The sequence below is a fragment of the Salmo trutta genome, chromosome 22 (assembly GCF_901001165.1).
Source record: "Salmo trutta chromosome 22, fSalTru1.1, whole genome shotgun sequence".
Taxonomy (NCBI): Eukaryota; Metazoa; Chordata; class Actinopteri; order Salmoniformes; family Salmonidae; genus Salmo; species Salmo trutta.
Window position 1 is genome coordinate 36,832,614 of NC_042978.1, and position 24,112 is coordinate 36,856,725.

At 43.2% G+C, this 24,112-nt stretch overlaps 1 protein-coding gene across 1 annotated transcript in view; it reads left to right on the forward strand.

Annotated features, from left to right (window-relative positions):
- Positions 1–275: 275 nt before the first annotated feature.
- The window catches only part of LOC115158669 (pituitary adenylate cyclase-activating polypeptide type I receptor), a 63,700-nt gene continuing 39,863 nt past the window's right edge, over positions 276–24,112 (forward strand). The window contains exons 1-2 of the mRNA XM_029707865.1: positions 276–665; positions 6,774–6,882. Coding sequence (XP_029563725.1) covers positions 585–665; positions 6,774–6,882 — 190 coding nt within the window. The 5' untranslated portion in view covers positions 276–584. The remainder of the gene's footprint in view (positions 666–6,773; positions 6,883–24,112) is intronic.

The window sequence follows — 24,112 nt, forward strand, 5'->3', positions numbered from 1 at the left end:
TCGTGAACAAAGTTGACCTTAATGCTAATTTCCTCTCCCCCATTTTTCCATTGCTTATGACGTGTTCATATGCTATCTGGATGGCCCCTGACCTCCAGGGGGCCCCGAACCAACATGTTTTTATTTTATTTAATTTTTAAAATAAATGATTGGGGGTGAGGGACGAATCAACCTGTTCTGAATATCCCCCATGACAGTTTCGCCTATGGGACAAGCACATATGCTATACTGAGAGAGCGTGTCTGCGCTGCGCAGTCCGCTCTAGCTGGCTTTTGAGGAAGAGGCGCGCACGTTATTCACTCAGTCGAGTCCTGTCTCTTGTACATGCATGGTGAAGTCTTGCCAAGCCATACCTGCGCTGCAGAAACCCGCCCAACTTCTGATAACGGCGACAAGAAAGGATGACCTCCAGTTTTCCAGGCAAATGCAAAATATGTGGATAATAGCTTAGTGTGGAAGAGCATCAGGCAATACTAGTTAAAAAAATATATATAATTAGGATACTTATTTAGGGTTATGTCAATGCAATTGACTATTATTTGAACCATTTGTTCTAGAAAGAAAAGGGTACATGCTAAAGGACAATGTTACTCACTAAAACGTCATCGTTGAGATGGATACGCGCGTTATTTGCAATATGGCTGCATCTGACTGTGTGGGAAACGGTAAGTGGATGCTTTCATAACAAAAACATTATTTTAACTTGTCTTTTACTACCCCAATCTATCTAATCATCAATTAAAATGACATGCCTTATGGAATGCTATAGCCTATGCATTATCCAAACTAAATATAATTTTTCCAGGCTAAAGACATTACATAAAAAGTTTGGGACTGGATGTCCTTATAGGCTGCTACACTGACATTTTTCCTATCCAGGCTAGATTTCATCATTGTCCTCCGAGTTGTCATCATCATAGCCCCATGCTTCGGCTGGCTACTCTTAGGTTAATTTCCGTTGAGAAAGGATCACGCTGCGTTATAGTGAATTCAAGGTTTAAAAAGGCTTTTAAAGTTTGTAATTTCCACTTAAAATTGAAGACTTGATTTATCCTAACAAGAAATGTATCAACCCCTACAAAAATCACCATTAATTATAATCCACATAATAATTCACATGCAGGATTATTTTAATGTTGTGAGAAACTATTCAAATGAAGATATTACATCTAAAAGAAAGGAGGACCAAGGCACTCTTCATATAATGAATTAAAATGCCTCGTGATGAAGGCCATGCAGCTGAAGCACGTCTGAGTTTTAAAAGTTTGAATTCATTGAACATGCCATACAAATAAAGGCATTTTAGTTAATTATATGAAGAGTGCCTTGGTCCTCCTTTCTTTTTGATGACCAATTTACCCCTTTTGCCAAAGAGCACCTTCTGTCCACCAAAATCTATTGTGTACCTTAGCAGCGCTTCCCTTCCTCCTTTGTTTCTATCTCTTCCATTAGGTATAGGTGCATAATTGTACCCTTGCAGTTCATACTTTAAAGCTGCAATATGTACATTTTTGGGTGACCCACCAAATGCACGTAGAAATGTGAGTTATAGATCTGTCATTCCTAAACTCGGTCCTGGGGCCTACCTTGGGGGGCCCCCAGGACCGGGTTTGAGAAGCCTCGCCTTACAGGGTACAACTACAGTGACAAGCGTTTGTATGGTACCTTTTTTTCTGCGAGTGTAGTTTTAATTCTATAGGTGTGGCTGAAGTTTTATCTTGAGGAAAATTAGAATTTCAGTTTATTTCCTGAATTAAATGGAATTAACGCCAACACCAATGTCCTCAAAGCTAATGTGCACAATAGCCCATTAGTGGGATAAACAGTTAGATTGTTATCTATATTCATGTATGTGAGGTGAGAGAGGAGAATGGGAGAATGGTGAAGGTCTTTGGCCCAGAGCTACAGCTGCCCTATGTTAATAGAATGGTTAATAACACTACTATTGACTTTATGGCATATTTTAAACTACTATTGAATTAAAATAGAACCATTGTGGCATAACCAGGTACCATTATGATCGTTAGGGAGGGAGAGGTGGGTTTAAGAGAAAAGGTTGTTTCTGGTCACATGCTCGCCCATACGCAAACACACGTGCACACACACACTGGGGTGCTGTCTGTCTGTCTGCCATTGTGCCATGGGGTAGTGGATTAATGGATTAAACAGATGTGTTTTTCATGGACACACACACACACACACACACACACACACACACACACACACACACACACACACACACACACACACACACACACACACACACTGAAGCCAAACACTCGCTGGCATGATGTGGCATCAGGAGTGCCCATGATGATACTTGACTGAGTCCGTATCGTTTCATATCGTTGTCCTCGTCTGTCTGTCGACAGGAGAATATAGCGTGACAACTCCACACCCTACTGTTACCGCGTTCCAACACGTTGGCTTTCTGTTTCATAGTTGTAACAAAGGCACTCCACGAATACAATTGATTGGACACTTGAATTTTTTTTTTTACATATATGAATTATTAGTTTTTACATATATCCTACAGTAACATAAACTAATGAAGATGATTTTGTTATAAAAAAAGTATTGTAATGTTACCTAACACCTTCATAAAGACAACCAAATTATTATTTTAGCGATAGCATATATGAAACCTATTAATTACACTTTTAGAATGTTCCAGTCAGAATTACTGCTCATTAGCTTGAAGCTGTGTCCCTTGACGCCCAGCGGTTCCATTGCTTTGTTCGTGCAGCGTGTGCACACATAGGTCTCATGAAAAAACATGCCCCCCCATGGAAATCAAATGCCCTTCCAACTGATTCGTTCTGGCGCCAGCCCTGCACCATAGACATGCTGTACATACATCATTGGTGCCAACTCTACAGCATTGGCAGACCATCTCAAACAGAGAACTGGAGCCAAGTTTCTCCTCCATTTACACTAATGTAACTAGACTGCCCCTGCGTTATTACATGGATGGAGGCAAAAAGAGAGGTTGAGGTTTTATCATGCTTTATTTGTTACTGTAGCCTTTCCTGTATAATGTAGTAAAGTAGTTGAATGCTAGTTGAACCGTGTCATTTTGTCCTTCGAGGTAGGCTACTTGGACATGATGAGAGTAGGAGATTGACCAGGAAGACAAAGAGGCTTAGAGGATTTGAACAGTGGCTGGTCAATGGGGTGTTATATTGTGTTGTATTATGACTGGTTTATTGACTGCTGCTGTTGTAACACCCAGAGACCTGCAGTCACATCTGGTGGCGGATGTAAAATATGATGTGAGAAATATGAGGGAAGGAAACATAACATGCTTTATAACATTGTGTGTCATGGTTGTATTGGCATTTTCATGACATATCTTTTTTCTGTTTGCTGATTTAGAATGTAAACTTGATACATTTTAGTATTTTTATGACAGCAATTTTTCTTTCTGGTGATTTGGGATTTAAACTAGACACATTTAGTCATTTAATGACATAGACTTTTCTTTGTGGTGAGTTAGCATGTAAAATAGATGTTTAGTACTTGGAGAAGGATGCTTCACAAAGTGCCCGTGGGCTTCAAAATGATCTTATATAGAAGAAAAGGCCATTTCACCATTCCTCTCACTCTCACCAGCAACATTTACTCTGAGCAGTGTGTGACCCTTTTCTTGGGATAATGTCAGACACACACACGCACGCACACACACACACACACACACACACACACACACACACACACACACACACACACACACACACACACACACACACACACACACACACACACACACACACACACACACACACGTCTTAGGTTTTTTTCAGTAACGTCCGGCAGCTTTTCAGAGGTTTTATTCTCACAGTAGAGAGAAACCAGCACAGACAGGAGAGTAGAGGGTGGACGTTTAACCTTTACTCCTTGTTTGTCTGCAGTTACTTAAGAGCAGTTTTTTTTAATGTCAGTTTTTGTCAGTTTAGCTCAACTCACATAGGAGAATCTCAACTGTGTTTCTCATCCTCTTCTCATAGCAGAGCTCTCACACACGACTGAATGCCTAAAGCAGCATACACGTGTAGCATTCACGCACACACACAGATGTACACACAGTCATACCTCTGTTTCTGTTTTTAGAGGCTTGATGCTTCTCTTGCTGTGTTAGTGTCCTCAAATTGTCCAAAACCCTGTGTTCTATTGCTTTGTTAGTGTCCTCAAACTGTCCAAAACCCTATGTTCTCTTGCTGTGTTAGTGTCCTCAGACTGTCCAAATCCCTGTGTTCTCTTGCTGTGTTAGTGTCCTCAAACTGTCCAAAACCCTGTGTTCTCTTGCTGTGTTAGTGTCCTCAAACTGTCCAAATCCCTGTGTTCTCTTGCTGTGTTAGTGTCCTCAAACTGTCCAAAACCCTGTGTTCTCTTGCTGTGTTAGTGTCCTCAAACTGTCCAAAACCCTGTGTTCTCTTGCTGTGTTAGTGTCCTCAAACTGTCCAAAACCCTGTGTTCTCTTGCTGTGTTAGTGTCCTCAAACTGTCCAAAACCCTGTGTTCTCTTGCTGTGTTAGTGTCCTCAAACTGTCCAAAACCCTGTGTTCTCTTGCTGTGTTAGTGTCCTCAAACTGTCCAAATCCCTGTGTTCTCTTGCTGTGTTAGTGTCCTCAAACTGTCCAAAACCCTGTGTTCTCTTGCTGTGTTAGTGTCCTCAAACTGTCCAAAACCCTGTGTTCTCTTGCTGTGTTAGTGTCCTCAAACTGTCCAAAACCCTGTGTTCTCTTGCTGTGTTAGTGTCCTCAAACTGTCCAAATCCCTGTGTTCTCTTGCTGTGTTAGTGTCCTCAAACTGTCCAAAACCCTGTGTTCTCTTGCTGTGTTAGTGTCCTCAAACTGTCCAAATCCCTGTGTTCTCTTGCTGTGTTAGTGTCCTCAAACTGTCCAAAACCCTGTGTTCTCTTGCTGTGTTAGTGTCCTCAAACTGTCCAAATCCCTGTGTTCTCTTGCTGTGTTAGTGTCCTCAAACTGTCCAAAACCCTGTGTTCTCTTGCTGTGTTAGTGTCCTCAAACTGTCCAAAACCCTGTGTTCTCTTGCTGTGTTAGTGTCCTCAAACTGTCCAAATCCCTGTGTTCTCTTGCTGTGTTAGTGTCCTCAAACTGTCCAAAACCCTGTGTTCTCTTGCTGTGTTAGTGTCCTCAAACTGTCCAAAACCCTGTGTTCTCTTGCTGTGTTAGTGTCCTCAAACTGTCCAAAACCCTGTGTTCTCTTGCTGTGTTAGTGTCCTCAAACTGTCCAAAACCCTGTGTTCTCTTGCTGTGTTAGTGTCCTCAAACTGTCCAAAACCCTGTGTTCTCTTGCTGTGTTAGTGTCCTCAAACTGTCCAAATCCCTGTGTTCTCTTGCTGTGTTAGTGTCCTCAAACTGTCCAAAACCCTGTGTTCTCTTGCTGTGTTAGTGTCCTCAAACTGTCCAAAACCCTGTGTTCTCTTGCTGTGTTAGTGTCCTCAAACTGTCCAAATCCCTGTGTTCTCTTGCTGTGTTAGTGTCCTCAAACTGTCCAAAACCCTGTGTTCTCTTGCTGTGTTAGTGTCCTCAAACTGTCCAAAACCCTGTGTTCTCGAGCCTCAAGCTACCTCTCAGACAGGAGCTGAGTTGGAGTTTTCGAGAATATTTCTTTGCTTTCAACCCTGGACCCCACTTCCCTTCTCCCAAAGTGACTTTGATATGAAAGTGAAGAGGAGGCAGGGGGGAGCCAGCTGGTGTACAGTAATAACTGAGGTTTACCTACAGCTGGCTATATACTACACAGTGCTGCTGCCTGCTTAGTGAGGGGGTTGTAAGGGGGAACAGTTTGAACATAGAAGTAGATGATGTAGAACATGCAGAGAGAGCACATCTGGATGGTGATTGTGAAGCTGGTAAAGTGTAGGTTATTTTATTAAATTCATTCTTCCTACATGCAGTAGCCATGCAGCTGAAGAAGGGATATGTGATACGATGAGGATGTAGAGTTATAGTATTTCTCTGCAGTGCTAATTGGCATGTAGGTACTTCTGTTGTAAGGTGCATCTCAAGCTTCCCATTACATTCCCATAATAACCCAATATCGCTCTGTTATCCTCCTCGCATGCCCAAACCCAGCTGTTAGTGCTATCCTGTCTGTGCAAAGTGAAAGGAGAGACGGCTGCCAGGTATGTAGTTGTAGAAAAAGCTACAGAAGCTAGATAGCGAGAAGCGCCCATTTTTAGCCTTACTGAGGGGGTTAATTATAGATACTGTCAGTCTCTGGAGAGCTCGCACCTTCTCCTAATGCTGTTAGGTGCAGCGGCAAAGACCCAGCTGAGGTGTGTGTGTGTGTGTGTGTGTGTGTGTGTGTGTGTGTGTGTGTGTGTGTGTGTGTGTGTGTGTGTGTGTGTGTGTGTGTGTGTGTGTGTGTGTGTGTGTGTGTGGAGTAAACAAAGCCATAACTCAAACTGCATCAGCAGCAGACTGCCTCTAAAATGTGGGTAAATAAGGGGGTGTTTCAAAGGAAGATGCTGTTTTGCTGTGAGTAGTTTTAGTGGCCTACAAATAGGACAGGAGGGTGGGTGATAATGAGTGTCTTACTCTCTGTGTTGAATAATGTAATAGTACAGTGTGCGTAAAGGGACAATGTTATACGGTGGCACGTGTAGTCCCAGTAAATAACAAAATAAAACACTTCAAATGTGTAATGTGACAACTTTTCCTGCATTTTAAGTTCTGTGCTTTTTCATAGCTAAATAAAGTCATCACCCTCTCCCTCTCCCTCTCCCTCATCCTTCTTGCACCCCAGATGGAGGCTATCCATCCAGACTGTGCCCTGGTCTCTCATCACATGAAGGCCCAGGAGAGCTGTATCCACACACGCAGACAGGAAGGCCGGAACCGCTCTGCCAGGACAGGTATGTGGGTGTGGTGTGGTATGGTGTGTTTAGAGTATCATTCAGGGATTTTTTGTAATATATTGTAAGACATCTAGTGGCCCTTTTGAGTACTTCAGATTATCACTGGCATCTGTAATGATCTCTGGCCCTTTAATTATTATTATTATAAAAAAAATGTATTATTTATTTGCACAAAGAAAACAAGTGCTAAACAAAAAAAAATTGGTGTCAAAGTGTGGTTGGAAGCCCAAGGGCTTATTTGAAAACCACACCACAAAAAAACAAAGCTTTGTGTGGCCACGTAAAATAAATGAAATCATTAAATCTGATGATTTTTAAGTAAAAAATTGAAAAACAAAGCTGTAAAATATTATCCTAAATATAAACCATCAGCTTAGTGAATACCATTGGTGTTTAATATGAGGGTTTCAGCATGACATATCCTTTAGACTTTTTCCCACACACATTTCTTTATTTTCCTATGTAAGTTTGTATTTGTTGGCAATTTGATGTTTTGACGTCAGTCTGGTGGCAGTTGTTAAAAATGTAAAGAGTTGGAAAAGTTGCAGAGTTAATTTAAAATAATGATTAGATGCTTTTTTCATTAATTTTGTCACGTTCGTCGTAAAGATGGGACCAAGGCGCAGCGGGAATGTGTATGCTCATCTTCTTGTTTATTGAGAAGAAAATGAAACAAAACACTTAATCAAAACAAGAACGATAAAAAAACAGTCCTGTGAGACATACAGCTACACATGGAACAACTACCCACAAAAAACCATGGAAAAACACCCCTACTAAATAGGACCTTAAATTAGAGGCAACGAGAAACAGCTGCCTCCAATTGAAGGTCAAACCAATAAACTAAGCATAGAAATAGATAAACTAGACACATACATAGAAATAGACTAACATAGAACATTGCCCAACAAACCCCAAAACACATTATACAAACACCCCCTGCCACGTCCTGACCAAACTACAATAACAAATAACCTCTTTACTGCTCAGGACGTGACAAATTTGGCTATTTTCTGTTGAACCATACGGTCTATCTACTAGAATCTCATGGACAATATGGACACAGATATAAAACATTTATTCTATATATGAATAATAATAAAAAAAAGTTATTCAAGTATCGTTCAAATATTTTTTATTGAACACATACACAAGAATGGTGTATAGGTATAAAAGACAAGTTTACAGTTCTTATCTAAACATAAGAGAACAGACATTAACCACAAGGCCCAGAGTTCTGGGCACAAAACAAATATTACAAAACAAGACATACAGAACAAGGACAGGTAGAAAGAAAAAGGGTAGATGTAACCCCACTTATACACCCCTTTATCCCCCCCTTATTCCACCCTATTCCCCTCCCAACTGCTCGGGTGGCGGGTCCAGCACATGCTGCCCAAAGGTAGATTACCATATGACAATTGAGAGTGCGTTAAAAAGTGCAAATTCACAGCGCCGACTGGTCCAAGTAAGAGAGGAAAGGCTGCCAGATTTGATCAAATGTTGATAATTTATTGTTCAGAAAATATCTAATTCTTTCTAAGTGTACAGTGTTTGCCAATTCGCTGAGCCATAATTTGGTAGAGGGCGCTTCCCTCCTTTTCCAAAACAACAAGATTAATTTTTTTGCCGAAATGAGACTAAGAGATGAGTTGTTTTTGGGAGTTGGTTAATCCGTTTAGGGAATCGGACACTCCCAGGATTATCAGAAGCAGGTCTGGGTCTATTGAAGTCTCCAGAACTTCAGAGAGGACCCCAAAAATTCCACACCAATACCCATACAAGTTAGAGCATATGGCAAAGCAGTGGAGTAGTGTACCCTGCTCAGCCTGACATTTATCACACATAGGGGATGTATCAGGAAATATCCTATGCAGTTTGGTTTTGGAATAGTGTAATCTGTGTAATACCTTGAATTGTATGAGACGATGTCTGGAGTTAATGGAGCAGGGGTAGATATATTCCAAGCTATCTTCCCAGTCTGCCACCGAAATATCAGTCCCTAGTTCTTCCTCACATTTTGCCTTAATGGCATCAGTAGAGGTTGCGCTAACAGATTGAAAAGCGTCATATTTACGAGATATCAGTTTGTCTGAGGTGGGGCATATTTTTATGCATCCGTCAAACATGGAAGGTTTAGCATTCCCAAATGTTGGGAGGTGTTTTCTAACATAGTCTCTAATCTGTAGGTATCTGAACAAGTTACTTCTGGGAAGATTATAAGTTTCCCTCAGTGATTCAAAGGAAGCAAAGGTCCCTCCTATATATAAATCCCCTACGGTACTTATCCCCAACTCTCCCCATCGCTCAAAGGTGTTATCAAGGTTAGAGGGGGCGAAGGAGGGATTACTGGCAACAGGAAGCATGAATGATATTGGTCTAAGCTCAAAGTGGACTTTAATTTGCTTCCAGATTCGGACTGTGCTATGTATAGTAGGATTGTTACGGTAAAGTGACATCTCCAGATTGACAGGTGACAAAATCACAGCACCAATAGAGAAGGGGTGACACGCCTCACGCTCCATACTAAGCCAGCTGGGTGGCGGGTGTGCGTCATCCAGCAAAAACGTAACAGCGCGGAGGTTGGCGGCCCAGTAGTAAAATATAAAGTTTTGGAGAGACAATCCTCCTTCCATCTTGGATTTACAGATGTGTTTTTTGCCTATCCTGTGTGTTTTATAATCCCAGATGAAATGATTGATAATAGAGTCCAGTTGTTTATGAAAGGATTTAGGTATGAATATTGGGATGTTCTGGTATAGGTAGAGCAGTTGTGGGAGGAAGACCATTTTAATGGCATTAATTCTTCCGAGCAGAGAAATTGGGAGTTCTCCAAAATTGTATGTTTGCCTTGAGTTTTTGCATCAGAGAGGGGAAATTCTCTTTAAATAGTAAGGAGTATTGTTTGGTAACTACAATTCCAAGGTAGGTACATTTTTCTGAAGATAGCTTAACTGGAAGATGTTCTAGCCAGGAGGTGTTTTGCAACCGTATGGGCATTAATTCACTCTTCTTCCAATTTATTCTGTATCCCGAGAAGGTACCAAACAAATGAATCACCTCAAGAATAGCTGGAATACTATCTTGGGGTTCTGTTACATAGAGGAGAATGTCATCTGCGTATAGGGAAATCTTATTTAGAGTATCTTTAGTATTATAGCCGTGTATTGCTGCATGAGATCTGATCGCTTGAGCGAGAGGCTCAATAATTAGGGCGAAGAGCATAGGCGACAGCGCACAACCCTGCCTTGTCCCTCTGTAAAGGTTAAATCGGGGCGACAATGATTGGTTAGTGAGTATTCTCGCACAGGGGTTCCTATATAAAAGCTGGATCCAATTTATGAACCCATCTCAATATTACATTTCTGTAGGACCTTGAATAGATAGGGCCACTCAACTTGGTCAAAGGCCTTTTCTGCGTCAAGAGATATAACGGCAAGGTCCATGTTAGGTAACCTCTAAGAATACATAATGTTGAATAGGTGGCTGAGATTGACGAATGAGTTTCTGTTAGAGATAAAGCCGGTCTGGTCCGAATGGACCAATTTGCCAATTAAAGTGCTAAGCCTGTTAGCCAAAGTTTTTGCTAAAATCTTTTGGTCTGTATTAAGGAGAGATATTGGTCTGTATGACCCTACCTCTTCCGGATCTTTACCCTTCTTATGTATAAGTGTAATAAACGCCTCATCCAAAGTGGATGGGAGAGCTCCATCCTCATTGGCCTGAACCAACATTTTGTGTTGGTAGGGAGAGAGCATGTTGCTGAATGTTTTATAGAATTCACCAGGGTATCCATCTGGGCCCGGGGTCTTGCCACTCTTTAGAGATTTTATTGTTTCTCTAATTTCTTCAAGAAATATTTCCTTATTCAGGAAGTTAGAGTCTTCCTGGTTCAGGGCAGGAAGATTACAGTCCTCCAAAATGTTTTGCATAATTAAGGGGTTAGGATCCGCTTTAGATGTATATAAAGTCTCATAAAACTGATGGAATCTGTCATTGATGTCTTTGGGGGAAGAGAGTAGTTCCCCAGATGCAGATTTAACTTTGTGAATCATTCGGTCACTCACATTTTTTCGAAGTTGTCTGGCGAGTAATTTGTGTGGTTTGTCACCAAACTCAAGATATTTTTGCTTGGCATAGAGAAAAGATTTTTCAATTTTAGCAGAGAGGATCTGATTATATTTAAATTTTAAAGACATAATTTTTTTATGTTTCTCCCTAGATGGGGTTCTAGCATTCTCCCTATCCAGTAAGTGAATTTGTCCCTCCAGTTCTACCAATTCTCTTCTGTTTTGCCTATTCCTGGCAGTCTGAATGGAGATGATACAGCCTCTCAAATAAGCCTTCAGCGTTTCCCACAGCAATGTAATTTGGTCTTTAAGATGTTCACAGAATGTTGGTTCTGTGAGGAGCTGAGGATTCAACCTCCAGACCCTCTCGTTTGGTACGATGTCACCCAATCTCAGGGAGAAGGTGAGTGGACTGTGGTCAGAGATTATAATATCATGATATCTCACATTACAGGTATAGAGGAGTAGTTTAGCATCAACCAAAAAGTAGTCAATTCGAGTATAAACATTGTGAACATGAGAGTAAAAGGAGTATTCCCTACCCGTAGGGTTAGAGATCCTCCATATATCAAATAAGTTAGAATTTTTTATGTAGGTATTCAAGAATTCTCTTGAATAGGAGGTAGGGGTTCGCCGGGTAGAGGATCTATCCAAATATTGGTCTAGTACACAGTTGAGGTCTCCTCCAATGACCAGGTTAGTATGGGAGATATCTGGAATCAGGGCAAGGACTCTTTTGAAAAAAGAGGGGTTATCAATGTTTGGCCCATAGATATTTAGTAGAGTTACAGAAGTAGAGTAGATCTCTCCTATTACGATCACATAACGACCCTCTTTGTCCACAATAGTGGTTTTATGTTGAAAGGGAATTCCTTTCCGTACCAGAATCGCTGTGCCTCTCGTTTTGGCAGAGAAGTTAGAGTGATACACTTGCCCCACCCACTTACATTTAAGTCTGTTATGAGAATTGTTTTTCAGATGGGTTTCTTGCAAAAATATAATATCAGACGAGAGTGCTTTCAAGTGGGCTAGGACCTTGCCTCTCTTAATTGGTTCGTTTAAACCCTTGACATTCCAGGAAGTGAATGTAAGCCCCGCCCTCCTCTCATTTGTAGTTCCTATGGTGGCCTGCATAACATGTAAGTCACTAAAAAGGTAAGAAAGTGCACCAAACCATCACGATCAGCATATGTAGCACCGAGCAGTATCCAACCCACCCCTCCCCCCCTGCAAGCACCTTTACTCTCCACCCTGTTCCCCTACTTTCCCCAACATTTACCCCTCCCATCAACCCACATTTAACAGGCATACACAAATAGGAGAGAAAAAAATATGAAAATAAAAATAATAAACACATTGTCTGGCCGATGCCAAAAAAGCACGGCGCGACCTCAAACAAGAGGTAAAACAAAAATAAAATCCCAACTATACGTTCACCTCTCATTATCCTAGAACTTCTACTAACATATGAACTGAGGAGGCTCCCGCGATTAAAGTGTTCAATTAGCATCTATTAAACCTAAACAGAATAAGTTGCAACTTAAACATATTGTGCACTTAAGCTTCATCTTGGGTCAATCCCTGAGAACAGCAAGATGTAGCATCACAAGATTATATTGCTAAGCAATGCTGGTCTAAACATAAACCATCAGCAACCGACATAGACAGCAGTACAATTACATATTGTGGGTTAGGAGATGGGAACAAGGATTTTGATAAATTGAACGTACCCCCCCAAAAAAATAAAAAATAAAATAATAATAAATCATTTGTAAAATAATTAAAAAAAATAGTGATCTACACATACACACACATACACACACATCCACACACACAACATATATACACATGTGCATACCTACATACATACACACACACACACATACACACATGCGTGTATTCATACACACACACACACGTCCGCATGTATATACGCGCATACCCACATACATACACACGTGCATACACACACACACATATATACATACACACATACATTTACGCACATACACAACTACGTACACATACATACACATGTATACACACACATACAAAAAAATATACTTATAAAAATAAATATTTGTAAATATATACAGATACATACACACACACACACACACACACACACACACACACACACACACACACACACATACAGTGGGGCAAAAAAGTATTTAGTCAGCCACCAATTGTGCAAGTTCTCCCACTTAAAAAGATGAGAGAGGCCTGTAATTTTCATCATAGGTACACTTCAACTATGACAGACAAAATGAGAAGAAAAAAAATCCAGACAATCACATTGTAGGATTTTTAATGAATTTATTTGCAAATTATGGTGGAAAATAAGTATTTGGTCAATAACAAAAGTTTATCTCAATACTTTGTTATATACCCTTTGTTGACAATGACACAGGTCAAACGTTTTCTGTAAGTCTTCACAAGGTTTTCACACACTGTTGCTGGTATTTTGGCCCATTCCTCCATGCAGATCTCCTCTAGAGCAGTGATGTTTTGGGGCTGTCGCTGGGCAACACGGACTTTCAACTCCCTCCAAAGATTTTCTATGGGGTTGAGATCTGGAGACTGGCTAGGCCACTCCAGGACCTTGAAATGCTTCTTACGAAGCCACTCCTTCGTTGCCCGGGCGGTGTGTTTGGGATCATTGTCATGCTGAAAGACCCAGCCACGTTTCATCTTCAATGCCCTTGCTGATGGAAGGAGGTTTTCACTCAAAATCTCACGATACATGGCCCCATTCATTCTTTCCTTTACACGGATCAGTCGTCCTGGTCCCTTTGCAGAAAAACAGCCCCAAAGCATGATGTTTCCACCCCCATGCTTCACAGTAGGTATGGTGGTCTTTGGATGCAACTCAGCATTCTTTGTCCTCCAAACACGACGAGTTGAGTTTTTACCAAAAAGTTATAATTTGGTTTCATCTGACCATATGACATTCTCCCAATCCTCTTCTGGATCATCCAAATGCTCTCTAGCAAACTTCAGACGGGCCTGGACATGTACTGGCTTAAGCAGGGGGACACGTCTAGCACTGCAGGATTTGAGTCCCTGGCGGCGTAGTGTGTTACTGATGGTAGGCTTTGTTACTTTGGTCCCAGCTCTCTGCAGGTCATTCACTAGGTCCACCCATGTGGTTCTGGGATTTTTGCTCACCATTCTTGTGATCATTTTGACCCCACGGGGTGAGATCTTGCGTGGAGCCCCAGATCGAGGGAGATTATCAGTGTTCTTGTATGTCTTCCATTTCCTAATAATTGCTCCCACAGTTGATTTCTTCAAACCAAGCTGCTTACCTATTGCAGATTCAGTCTTCCCAGCCTGGTGCAGGTCTACAATTTTGTTTCTGGTGTCCTTTGACAGCTCTTTGGTCTTGGCCATAGTGGAGTTTGGAGTGTGACTGTTTGAGGTTGTGGACAGATGTCTTTTATACTGATAACAAGTGCAAACAAGTGCCATTAATACAGGTAATGGGTGGAGGACAGAGGAGCCTCTTAAAGAAGAAGTTACAGGTCTCTGAGAGCCAGAAATCTTGCTTGTTTGTAGGTGACCAAATACTTATTTTCCACCATAATTTGCAAATAAATTCATTAAAAATCCTACAATGTGATTTTCTGGATTTTTTTTCTCATTTTGTCTGTCATAGTTGACGTGTACCTATGATGAAAATTACAGGCCTCTCTCATCTTTTTAAGTGGGAGAACTTGCACAATTGGTGGCTGACTAAATACTTTTTTGCCCCACTGTACATACACCCATACACACACATCTACATACACACCCCAGAATAATAATCTACACTAATTTAAAATATACACATACCTAATACTAAAATGCTAAGAGAAAATAATAATAAAGTACAAATAATAATTATATGTACGCACACCTACACAAGCACCACGGAGGGTAGGTGGGAATCTAATCGTGAGAGCGGGCCAGGCTATGACAAAGGCAGAACAGGCACAAGACATTAACTTGCTATAAAGGTGTCTGCGTCTGCCCCTTCCCAGCCATCACCCCCAGACCCCCGCAAGCAATAAATAAATGGTATGGTAATAGGAATAATGTAAGAATTGAAAAATAAATAACGAAAGAAAACAAAAATGGGGGAATATAAGTATATCCATCCGAAAGTGTCAATGATCAGACCTGGAAGGCCTCCCAAACAGGCATCACCCTGAACCCAGTCGGAATGAAAGTGAAATTAACGTTAAATGAGAGCTCTAACCGCCCTCCATTGGTCAGCTCAGCGTGTTACATGTTCGGTAGCCCTTGTTGAGACCGTTTAGTACGGTTTCACCCGTTATGGTATAGTATGGGTTCGAGTCCATGAGCAGACCCTAACACACAATGACAAGGCACTCTAACCTGTACGGGGTATTGGCGTATATTCCCGGATAAACTTCTCTGCGTCCAAAACCGAGGAGAGCCAAATCTTCTCCCCGGAAGGCGGGGTAATTCTTAGTCTTGCAGGGAAGAGCAAGGCTGGGCAAAGATGGAGTTTGTAGAGTTTGGTCATGACATCTCTGTAGCCGGAGCGGTGCTTTGCCACATCGGGTGCACAATCCTCATATACACGGAAGGGGTGCCCTTTATGTAACAGGTTGCCCCTCATTTGAGCCTCGCGAAGGATAAGATCCTTGGTCTTGAAACTGTGACAGCAGATGATTACTGGGCGAGGACGTTGGCCCGGTCGAGGCACTGGGACAAGGGCGCGATGTGCACGGTCCAGTTGGGGATCTGAAGCCAAAACATCTGTTCCCATTACATCCTTCGATAGCTTGGCGAAGAAGTCGTTGGGGCGAGAGCCCGCCTCCACCCCCTCTGCCAAACCAACAACGCGAAGGTTATGACGTCTGGATCGGCCCTCTAGGTCGACCACTTTCACAGAAAGCCTCTGCACACTATCCTGCAATGACGTGCATAGCTTCTCTAACTCGTCGATCCTACCAGCGTTGAATTCAGAAGCTTTCTCATGGTCCACAATAATCTGGCTCTGCGAGGCGACCGTTCGAATGGTGCTCTCAATTTTAGTGTCCAGTTCAGCAATAGTAGCCTTAAGATCCTCAGCTATAGCAACACGTAGTTCTCCCAAAGCCCGGGTAAGTTCTGTAAGTGTCACGTTGTTACCTGTGCCTTCCGCCATGTCTGTCTCGTTGTTTGGTGGGGAGTAGGCCTCCGAAGTGAATCTATTGTCCTTTGGTCGTTTATTACCAGGCATTTTCACATCGAAAGTTACAATATTGTATTAGAAAGAGACGTTTGTTGTAAAAAGTGCCATAAAGTAGGTTAGGTTAGATTATTTCGCAAAAAAGTTGCAGGAGCCTCTCACACACAGCCGTTCACTCCAACATGCTAGCTCCGCCCCCCAAGTTATTCAAGTATAAATTACCAAAGTAACAATAGATTGCCATAGATTTTCTGTTAATTACCAAAATGACGGAAGCTTCTGGTATCGTTGGTAAACTACCGGTAGCTTTGCAACCCTAGGTGTGTGTGTGTATGTATTTGTGTGTGTGTGTGGACATTATACGTCTGGAGGGTACGCAATTTATTGCAAATATAAACAGACTAGCGTATAAAAGCTCACAGGACAATCACTCATGAAACATTTCTGCTACCTTAAAACCTCTTACATCTAGATGTTCCGCTAGCGGAACACCTGCTCCAATATCCAATGATAGGCGTGGCGCGAATTACAAATTCCTCAAAAATACAAAAACTTCAATTTTTGAAACATATGACTATTTTACACCATTTTAAAGACAAGACTCTCCTTTATCTAACCACACTGTCCGATTTCAAAAAGGCTTTACAGCAAAAACAAAACATTAGATTATGTCAGCAGAGTACCCAGCCAGAAATAATCAGACACCCATTTTTCAAGCTAGCATATAATGTCACAAAAAACAAAACCACAGCTAAATGCAGCACTAACCTTTGATGATCTTCATCAGATGACACGCCTAGGACATTATGTTATACAATACATGCATGTTTTGTTCAATCAAGTTCATATTTATATCAAAAAACAGCTTTTTACATTAGCATGTGACGTTCAGAACTAGCATTCCCACCGAACACTTCCGGTGAATTTACTAAATTACTCACGATAAACGTTCACAAAAAACATAACAATTATTTTAAGAATTATAGATACAGAACTCCTTTATGCACTCGCTATGTCCGATTTTAAAATAGCTTTTCGGTAAAAGCACATTTTGCAATATTCTGAGTAGATAGCACGCCATCACAGGCTAGCTATTTTGACACCCACCAAGTTTGACCCTCACCAAACTCCGATTTACTATTAGAAAAGTTTGCTTACCTTTCCTGAACTTCGTCAGAATGCACTCCCAGGACTTCTACTTCAATAACAAATGTTGGTTTGGTTCCAAATAATCCATAGTTATATCCAAATAGCGGCGTTTTGTTCATGCGTTCAAGACACTATCCAAGGGTGACGAAGGGTTACGCGCCCGACGCGTTTCGTGACAAAAAATGTGTAAATATTCCATTACCGTACTTCGAAGCATGTCAACCGCTGTTTAAAATCAATTTTTATGCCATTTTTCTCGTAAAAAAAGCGATAATATTCCGACCGGGAGTGGTTGTTTTCGTTCAAAGAGAGAGAAAGTAAATATGGAGTCGACGTGTGCACGCGCCCCAGTCTCATAGTACTCTGACCGACCACTACCCAAACGCGCTAATGTTTTTCAGCCAGGGCCTGCAAAGCCACCATTCAGCTTTTTGCCGCCTTCTGAGAGCCCATGGGAGCCGTAGGAAGTATCACGTAACAGCAGAGATCCCCTGTTTTGGATAGAGATGATCAAGAAGGCCAAGAAATAGTCAGACAGGGTACTTCCTGTACAGAATCTTCTCAGGTTTTGGCCTGCCAAATGAGTTCTGTTCTACTCACAGACACCATTCAAACAGTTTTAGAAACTTTGGAGTGTTTTCTATCCAAAGCTAATAATTATATGCATATTCTAGTTCCTGGGCAGGAGTAATAATCAGATTAAATCGGGTACGTTTTTTATCCGGCCGTGAAAATACTGCCCCCTATCCATAACAGGTTAACAAGAGGCGACTGACTCCATCCTCAATCAAGCTTCTGTATGTGCCATTCATTGGGAATCGAAAATAGGTAGAAAGAGGAAAACACATTTCTAAACACATTGTCCTTCAGCGATGTAGGCCAGAGCAGCCGACAGCCAATCAAGGGAGGTAATCAGGTGTGGAGGTTCCTCAGATTAAAGGATCTAGTTTGTTAGTCCTTTCTAACTTAAGCAGCCCCCCACCCCCCCACCCTCTCTCTTCAAGTGGCTTCATTGGCATGGGAAACATATGTTTACATTGCCAAAGCAAGTTAAATGGATAAACAAAAGTGAAATATACAATGAAAAGTGAAGAGTAAACATTACACTCGCACAAGTTCCAAAATAATAGAGACATTTCAAATGTCTTATTATGTCTATATACAGTGTTGTAATGATGTGCAAATAGTTAAAGTCGCTGTCCCTCTTCCCCTTTCTCTCTCTCTCGCTCTCTTTCTCTCTCAATTCGGTTAAATTCAATTCAAAGGGCTTTATTGGCATGGGAAACATATGTTTACATTGCCAAAGCAATTGGAATAGACCATAAACAAAAGGGAAATTAACAAGGGAAACATTAGTGAACATCTCTCTCTCTCTCTCTTTCTTTTCATCTCTTTCTCGCTCACCCCTCTCTTTCTCTTTCTCGCTCACCCCTCTCTCTCTCTTTCCCTTCTCTTTCTCTTTCTCGCTCTCCCTCTTTCTCTTTTTCTCTCTCCCTCTTTCTTTCTTTTTCTTTCTCTCTCTTTCTCTTTCTCTTTCTCTCTCTCTCTCTTCTCTTTCTCTTTCTCTTTCTCTTTCTCTTTCTCTCTCTTCCTCTCTCATCCCTCTCCCTCGTAGTACAACTGGAGCTACTCTCTCGCTCAGTGCCCTCTCTCATCTCTTTCTCTCTCCCCTTCCCCCTCTCTCTTTCTCTCTCATCCCTCTCCCTCGTAGTACAACTGGAGCTACTCTCTCGCTCAGTGCCCTCTCTCATCTCTTTCTCTCTCCCCTTCCCCCTCTCTCTTTCTCTCTCATCCCTCTCCCTCGTAGTACAACTGGAGCTACTCTCTCGCTCAGTGCCCTCTCTCATCTCTTTCTCTCTCATCCCTCTCTCTCTTAGTTAGTCCAACTGGAGCGACTTCCATCTCTGCTCCTGATGAAAAAGGCGAGGCGAGAGAATCAATGGGAACTCATTCATTATGGTTTCCTCTCTCTTTTCACTCTCTAAATAAATCTTGCATTACAAACAGCTTGTCCTCTCCACAAACTGGGCCAAGCGTCTTCTCCCATCAGGGATGGATATCTAAAAACAGCATGCAGTGTTCCAAAATGATCTGCGTTTGTTTGTATGAGCTTTGTGAGACTGAGACATGTGGTTGGGTCATCCCAGTGGCGTAGTCTCCTTTGTCACCCATCTTCGAAAAGGGGAACATGAACGGTAGATTCTTCATAAGGCAGCCATCTGGTTCTCTATGGGGAAATGCTTTAGTTCCAAAATAACCACTCTTTGTTTTTATAGAGCTTTGTGAGTCTTTATGAAAGGGTTTAAGGGTCATCACTCTCCTCTAGTTTCCTTTGACAGCCATCTTGGAAAAGGTGAGAATTAAAGGAAGCTTCTCTGTGAGGTAGCAGTCTGTTTGTCTATGGGGACCTGCACCACAGCTGTTGTCACTCAAAATTAATTGCATCATTTGTCAGCTGTTTATTCTGTGATGAAACAAAAACAAAGACATGCTGGTAATTATCATTTGGAGTGGCAGGTATAAGCTTCCTTGATCAGGTTACAGTGGATGTGTGTGTGTGGCTTCTCCTGGCTGGCTCACCGTTACAGACACCCAGAGGGAGATGGAGCCTGAGCTCCAGCTGGTCCTTGGTCTCCTAAGTGCCCTCATATCTCCTCTAGAGTAGGGATGAAAGAAAGTACCATCAAGCTCAACCAACATAGAAAACATAAACATGATCTGAGATTGGTGCATAAAAATGAATAAAGATTCAGTCAAAAAGAGGGCGGTTCACAGTTCACACACAAACCCGATTTATTTTGTGACTAAATGTGTTTCTTTTATTGCTTGGAGGAGCAGGGGAAAGTATACTTAGACACACAGGCATTTCAGTCTAAGCCTTGTTCAATGTGTGTGAAGGAGGGCTCAGCCAGGGAGAGGCAGTCGGACTTGTGTGTGTGTGCGTGTGTGTGTGTGTGTGTGTGTGTGTGTGAGCATGCGCAGTGTTGTCAGTGGCCTTAGTTGGCAGAGTGAGGAGATTGGCGGTCTGGGAAGTGGCCTGGATGAAAACATGTCAAGCGCACTCACACAACCTAACGTTATGATGTTAATTAAACCAGCCATCTGATTAACATTAGCATTAGCACAGTCCAGCCTCTCCCAGACCTGGGTTCAAACAGTATTTTAAATCTTAAAATATTTTAGCAACACTTGACTGTGAAAGTACAAACCCTGCATATCTGGTGCTCCTTCAGGCAGGCTGAATAAAACGCTCAAAGTAATAAAAAAATGTCAAATACTGTTTGTGTGTCCATAAGAGAGGAGGATGTTTGGGGTTGGAAATTAGATTCCTCTCAGTCCAGTGGCCACAGTCTGTCTCAGTGGGTCCTGAATGTGTCCTGGGGAGGGTGTTGATTGGATGTCATCTATCAGGGGTGGACTTAACAATTTGGGGGTCCATTTAAAAATGTCTTTGAGCTCCCCCCTGGGACCTTTTGTCTGAGCAGCTGGGGCCTGTTTCAATTGAAACCTATGAAGCAGAGCAAAGTCTTCCTCTGTCTTCCATCGATGTCTGTGTTCCCAATCAGAGCTGAGAGGGTGATCCAATTCAATGGTCCTCAAAGCTGCCCGTAGGCAGTTTTTAATATGTACTAATCGCTTAATCAATTTCCAACAGATCATTAATTCACGATGAGGATATCAAATCAAATCAAATCAAATGTTGTTGGTCACATACACATGGTTAGCAGATGTTAATGCGAATGTAGCGAAATGAGAGGGAGGTAGGGATATTTCGAAGGGAAGTAGTGATGGCGTCAGAGCTGGGGTTTAGTAAAGAGATAGAGGTAAAAGGGATTAGGTGTAGAGGTGGAGAGGTAATAGGAAGGATAGAGTGGAGGTATGGGGAGATAGAGCGGTAATGCAGGGGAAGGTAGAGGCTAAGGGCTTGGGAGCAGTAGCTGGGTAGAGGTACATTATGGTGATGGGGGAGGGTAAGGGAGCTGTAGCTGGGTGGAGGTACACTGTAGTGATGGGGGAGGGTAAGGGAGCTGTAGCTGGGTAGAGGTACATTATGGTGATGGGGGAGGGTAAGGGAGCTGTAGCTGGGTAGAGGTACATTATGGTGATGGGGGGAGGGTAAGGGAGCAGTAGCTGGGTAGAGGTACATTATGGTGATGGGGGGAGGGTAAGGGAGCTGTAGCTGGGTAGAGGTACATTATGGTGATGGGGGAGGGTAAGGGAGCTGTAGCTGGGTAGAGGTACACTGTAGTGATGGGGGAGGGTAAGGGAACAGTAGCTGGGTAGAGGTACATTATGGTGATGGGGGAGGGTAAGGGAACAGTAGCTGGGTAGAGGTACATTATGGTGATGGGAGAGGGTAAGGGAGCTCTAGCTGGGTAGAGGTACATTATGGTGATGGGGGAGGGTAAGGGAACAGTAGCTGGGTAGAGGTACATTATGGTGATGGGGGGAGGGTAAGGGAGCTGTAGCTGGGTGGAGGTACATTATGGTGATGGGGGAGGGTAAGGGAACAGTAGCTGGGTAGAGGTACACTGTAGTGATGGGGGAGGGTAAGGGAACAGTAGCTGGGTAGAGGTACATTATGGTGATGGGGGGAGGGTAAGGGAGCTGTAGCTGGGTAGAGGTACATTATGGTGATGGGGGGAGGGTAAGGGAGCTGTAGCTGGGTGGAGGTACATTATGGTGATGGGGGAGGGTAAGGGAGCTGTAGCTGGGTAGAGGTACATTATGGTGATGGGGGAGGGTAAGGGAGCTGTAGCTGGGTAGAGGTACATTATGGTGATGGGAGGAGGGTAAGAGAGCTGTAGCTGGGTAGAGGTACATTATGGTGATGGGAGGAGGGTAAGGGAACAGTAGCTGGGTAGAGGTACATTATGGTGATGGGAGGAGGGTAAGGGAACAGTAGCTGGGTAGAGGTACATTATGGTGATGGGAGAGGGTAAGGGAACAGTAGCTGGGTAGAGGTACATTATGGTGATGGGGGAGGGTAAGGGAACAGTAGCTGGGTAGAGGTACATTATGGTGATGGGGGAGGGTAAGGGAGCTGTAGCTGGGTAGAGGTACATTATGGTGATGGGAGAGGGTAAGGGAGCTGTAGCTGGGTAGAGGTACATTATGGTGATGGGGGAGGGTAAGGGAGCTGTAGCTGGGTGGAGGTACATTATGGTGATGGGGGAGGGTAAGGGAGCTGTAGCTGGGTAGAGGTACATTATGGTGATGGGGGGAGGGTAAGGGAGCAGTAGCTGGGTAGAGGTACATTATGGTGATGGGGGAGGGTAAGGGAGCTGTAGCTGGGTAGAGGTACACTGTAGTGATGGGGGAGGGTAAGGGAGCTGTAGCTGGGTAGAGGTACATTATGGTGATGGGGAGGGTAAGGGAACAGTAGCTGGGTAGAGGTACATTATGGTGATGGGAGGAGGGTAAGGGAGCTGTAGTTGGGTAAAGGTACATTATGGTGATGGGGGGAGGGTAAGGGAGCTGTAGCTGGGTAGAGGTACACTGTAGTGATGGGGGGAGGGTAAGGGAACAGTAGCTGGGTAGAGGTACATTATGGTGATGGGGGAGGGTAAGGGAGCTGTAGCTGGGTAGAGGTACATTATGGTGATGGGGGAGGGTAAGGGAGCTGTAGCTGGGTAGAGGTACACTGTAGTGATGGGGGAGGGTAAGGGAGCTGTAGCTGGGTAGAGGTACACTGTAGTGATGGGGGAGGGTAAGGGAGCTGTAGCTGGGTAGAGGTACATTATGGTGATGGGGGAGGGTAAGGGAACAGTAGCTGGGTAGAGGTACATTATGGTGATGGGAGGAGGGTAAGGGAGCTGTAGCTGGGTAGAGGTACACTGTAGTGATGGGGGAGGGTAAGGGAACAGTAGCTGGGTAGAGGTACATTATGGTGATGGGGGAGGGTAGGGGAGCTGTAGCTGGGTAGAGGTACATTATGGTGATGGGGGAGGATAAGGGAACAGTAGCTGGGTAGAGGTACATTATGGTGATGGGGGAGGGTAAGGGAGCTGTAGCTGGGTAGAGGTACATTATGGTGATGGGGGAGGGTAAGGGAACAGTAGCTGGGTAGAGGTACATTATGGTGATGGGGGGAGGGTAATGGAGCTGTAGCTGGGTAGAGGTACATTATGGTGATGGGGGAGGGTAAGGGAGCTGTAGCTGGGTAGAGGTACATTATGGTGATGGGGGAGGGTAATGGAGCTGTAGCTGGGTAGAGGTACATTATGGTGATGGGGGGAGGGTAAGGGAACAGTAGCTGGGTAGAGGTACATTATGGTGATGGGGGAGGGTAAGGGAACAGTAGCTGGGTAGAGGTACATTATGGTGATGGGGGAGGGTAAGGGAACAGTAGCTGGGTAGAGGTACATTATGGTGATGGGGGAGGGTAATGGAGCTGTAGCTGGGTAGAGGTACATTATGGTGATGGGGGAGGGTAAGGGAGCTGTAGCTGGGTAGAGGTACATTATGGTGATGGGGAGGGTAAGGGAACAGTAGCTGGGTAGAGGTACATTATGGTGATGGGGGGAGGTTAATGGAGCTGTAGCTGGGTAGAGGTACATTATGGTGATGGGGGAGGGTAAGGGAGCTGTAGCTGGGTAGAGGTACATTATGGTGATGGGGGAGGGTAAGGGAGCTGTAGCTGGGTAGAGGTACATTATGGTGATGGGGAGGGTAAGGGAACAGTAGCTGGGTAGAGGTACATTATGGTGATGGGGGAGGGTAAGGGAGCTGTAGCTGGGTAGAGGTACATTATGGTGATGGGGGGAGGTTAATGGAGCTGTAGCTGGGTAGAGGTACATTATGGTGATGGGGGAGGGTAAGG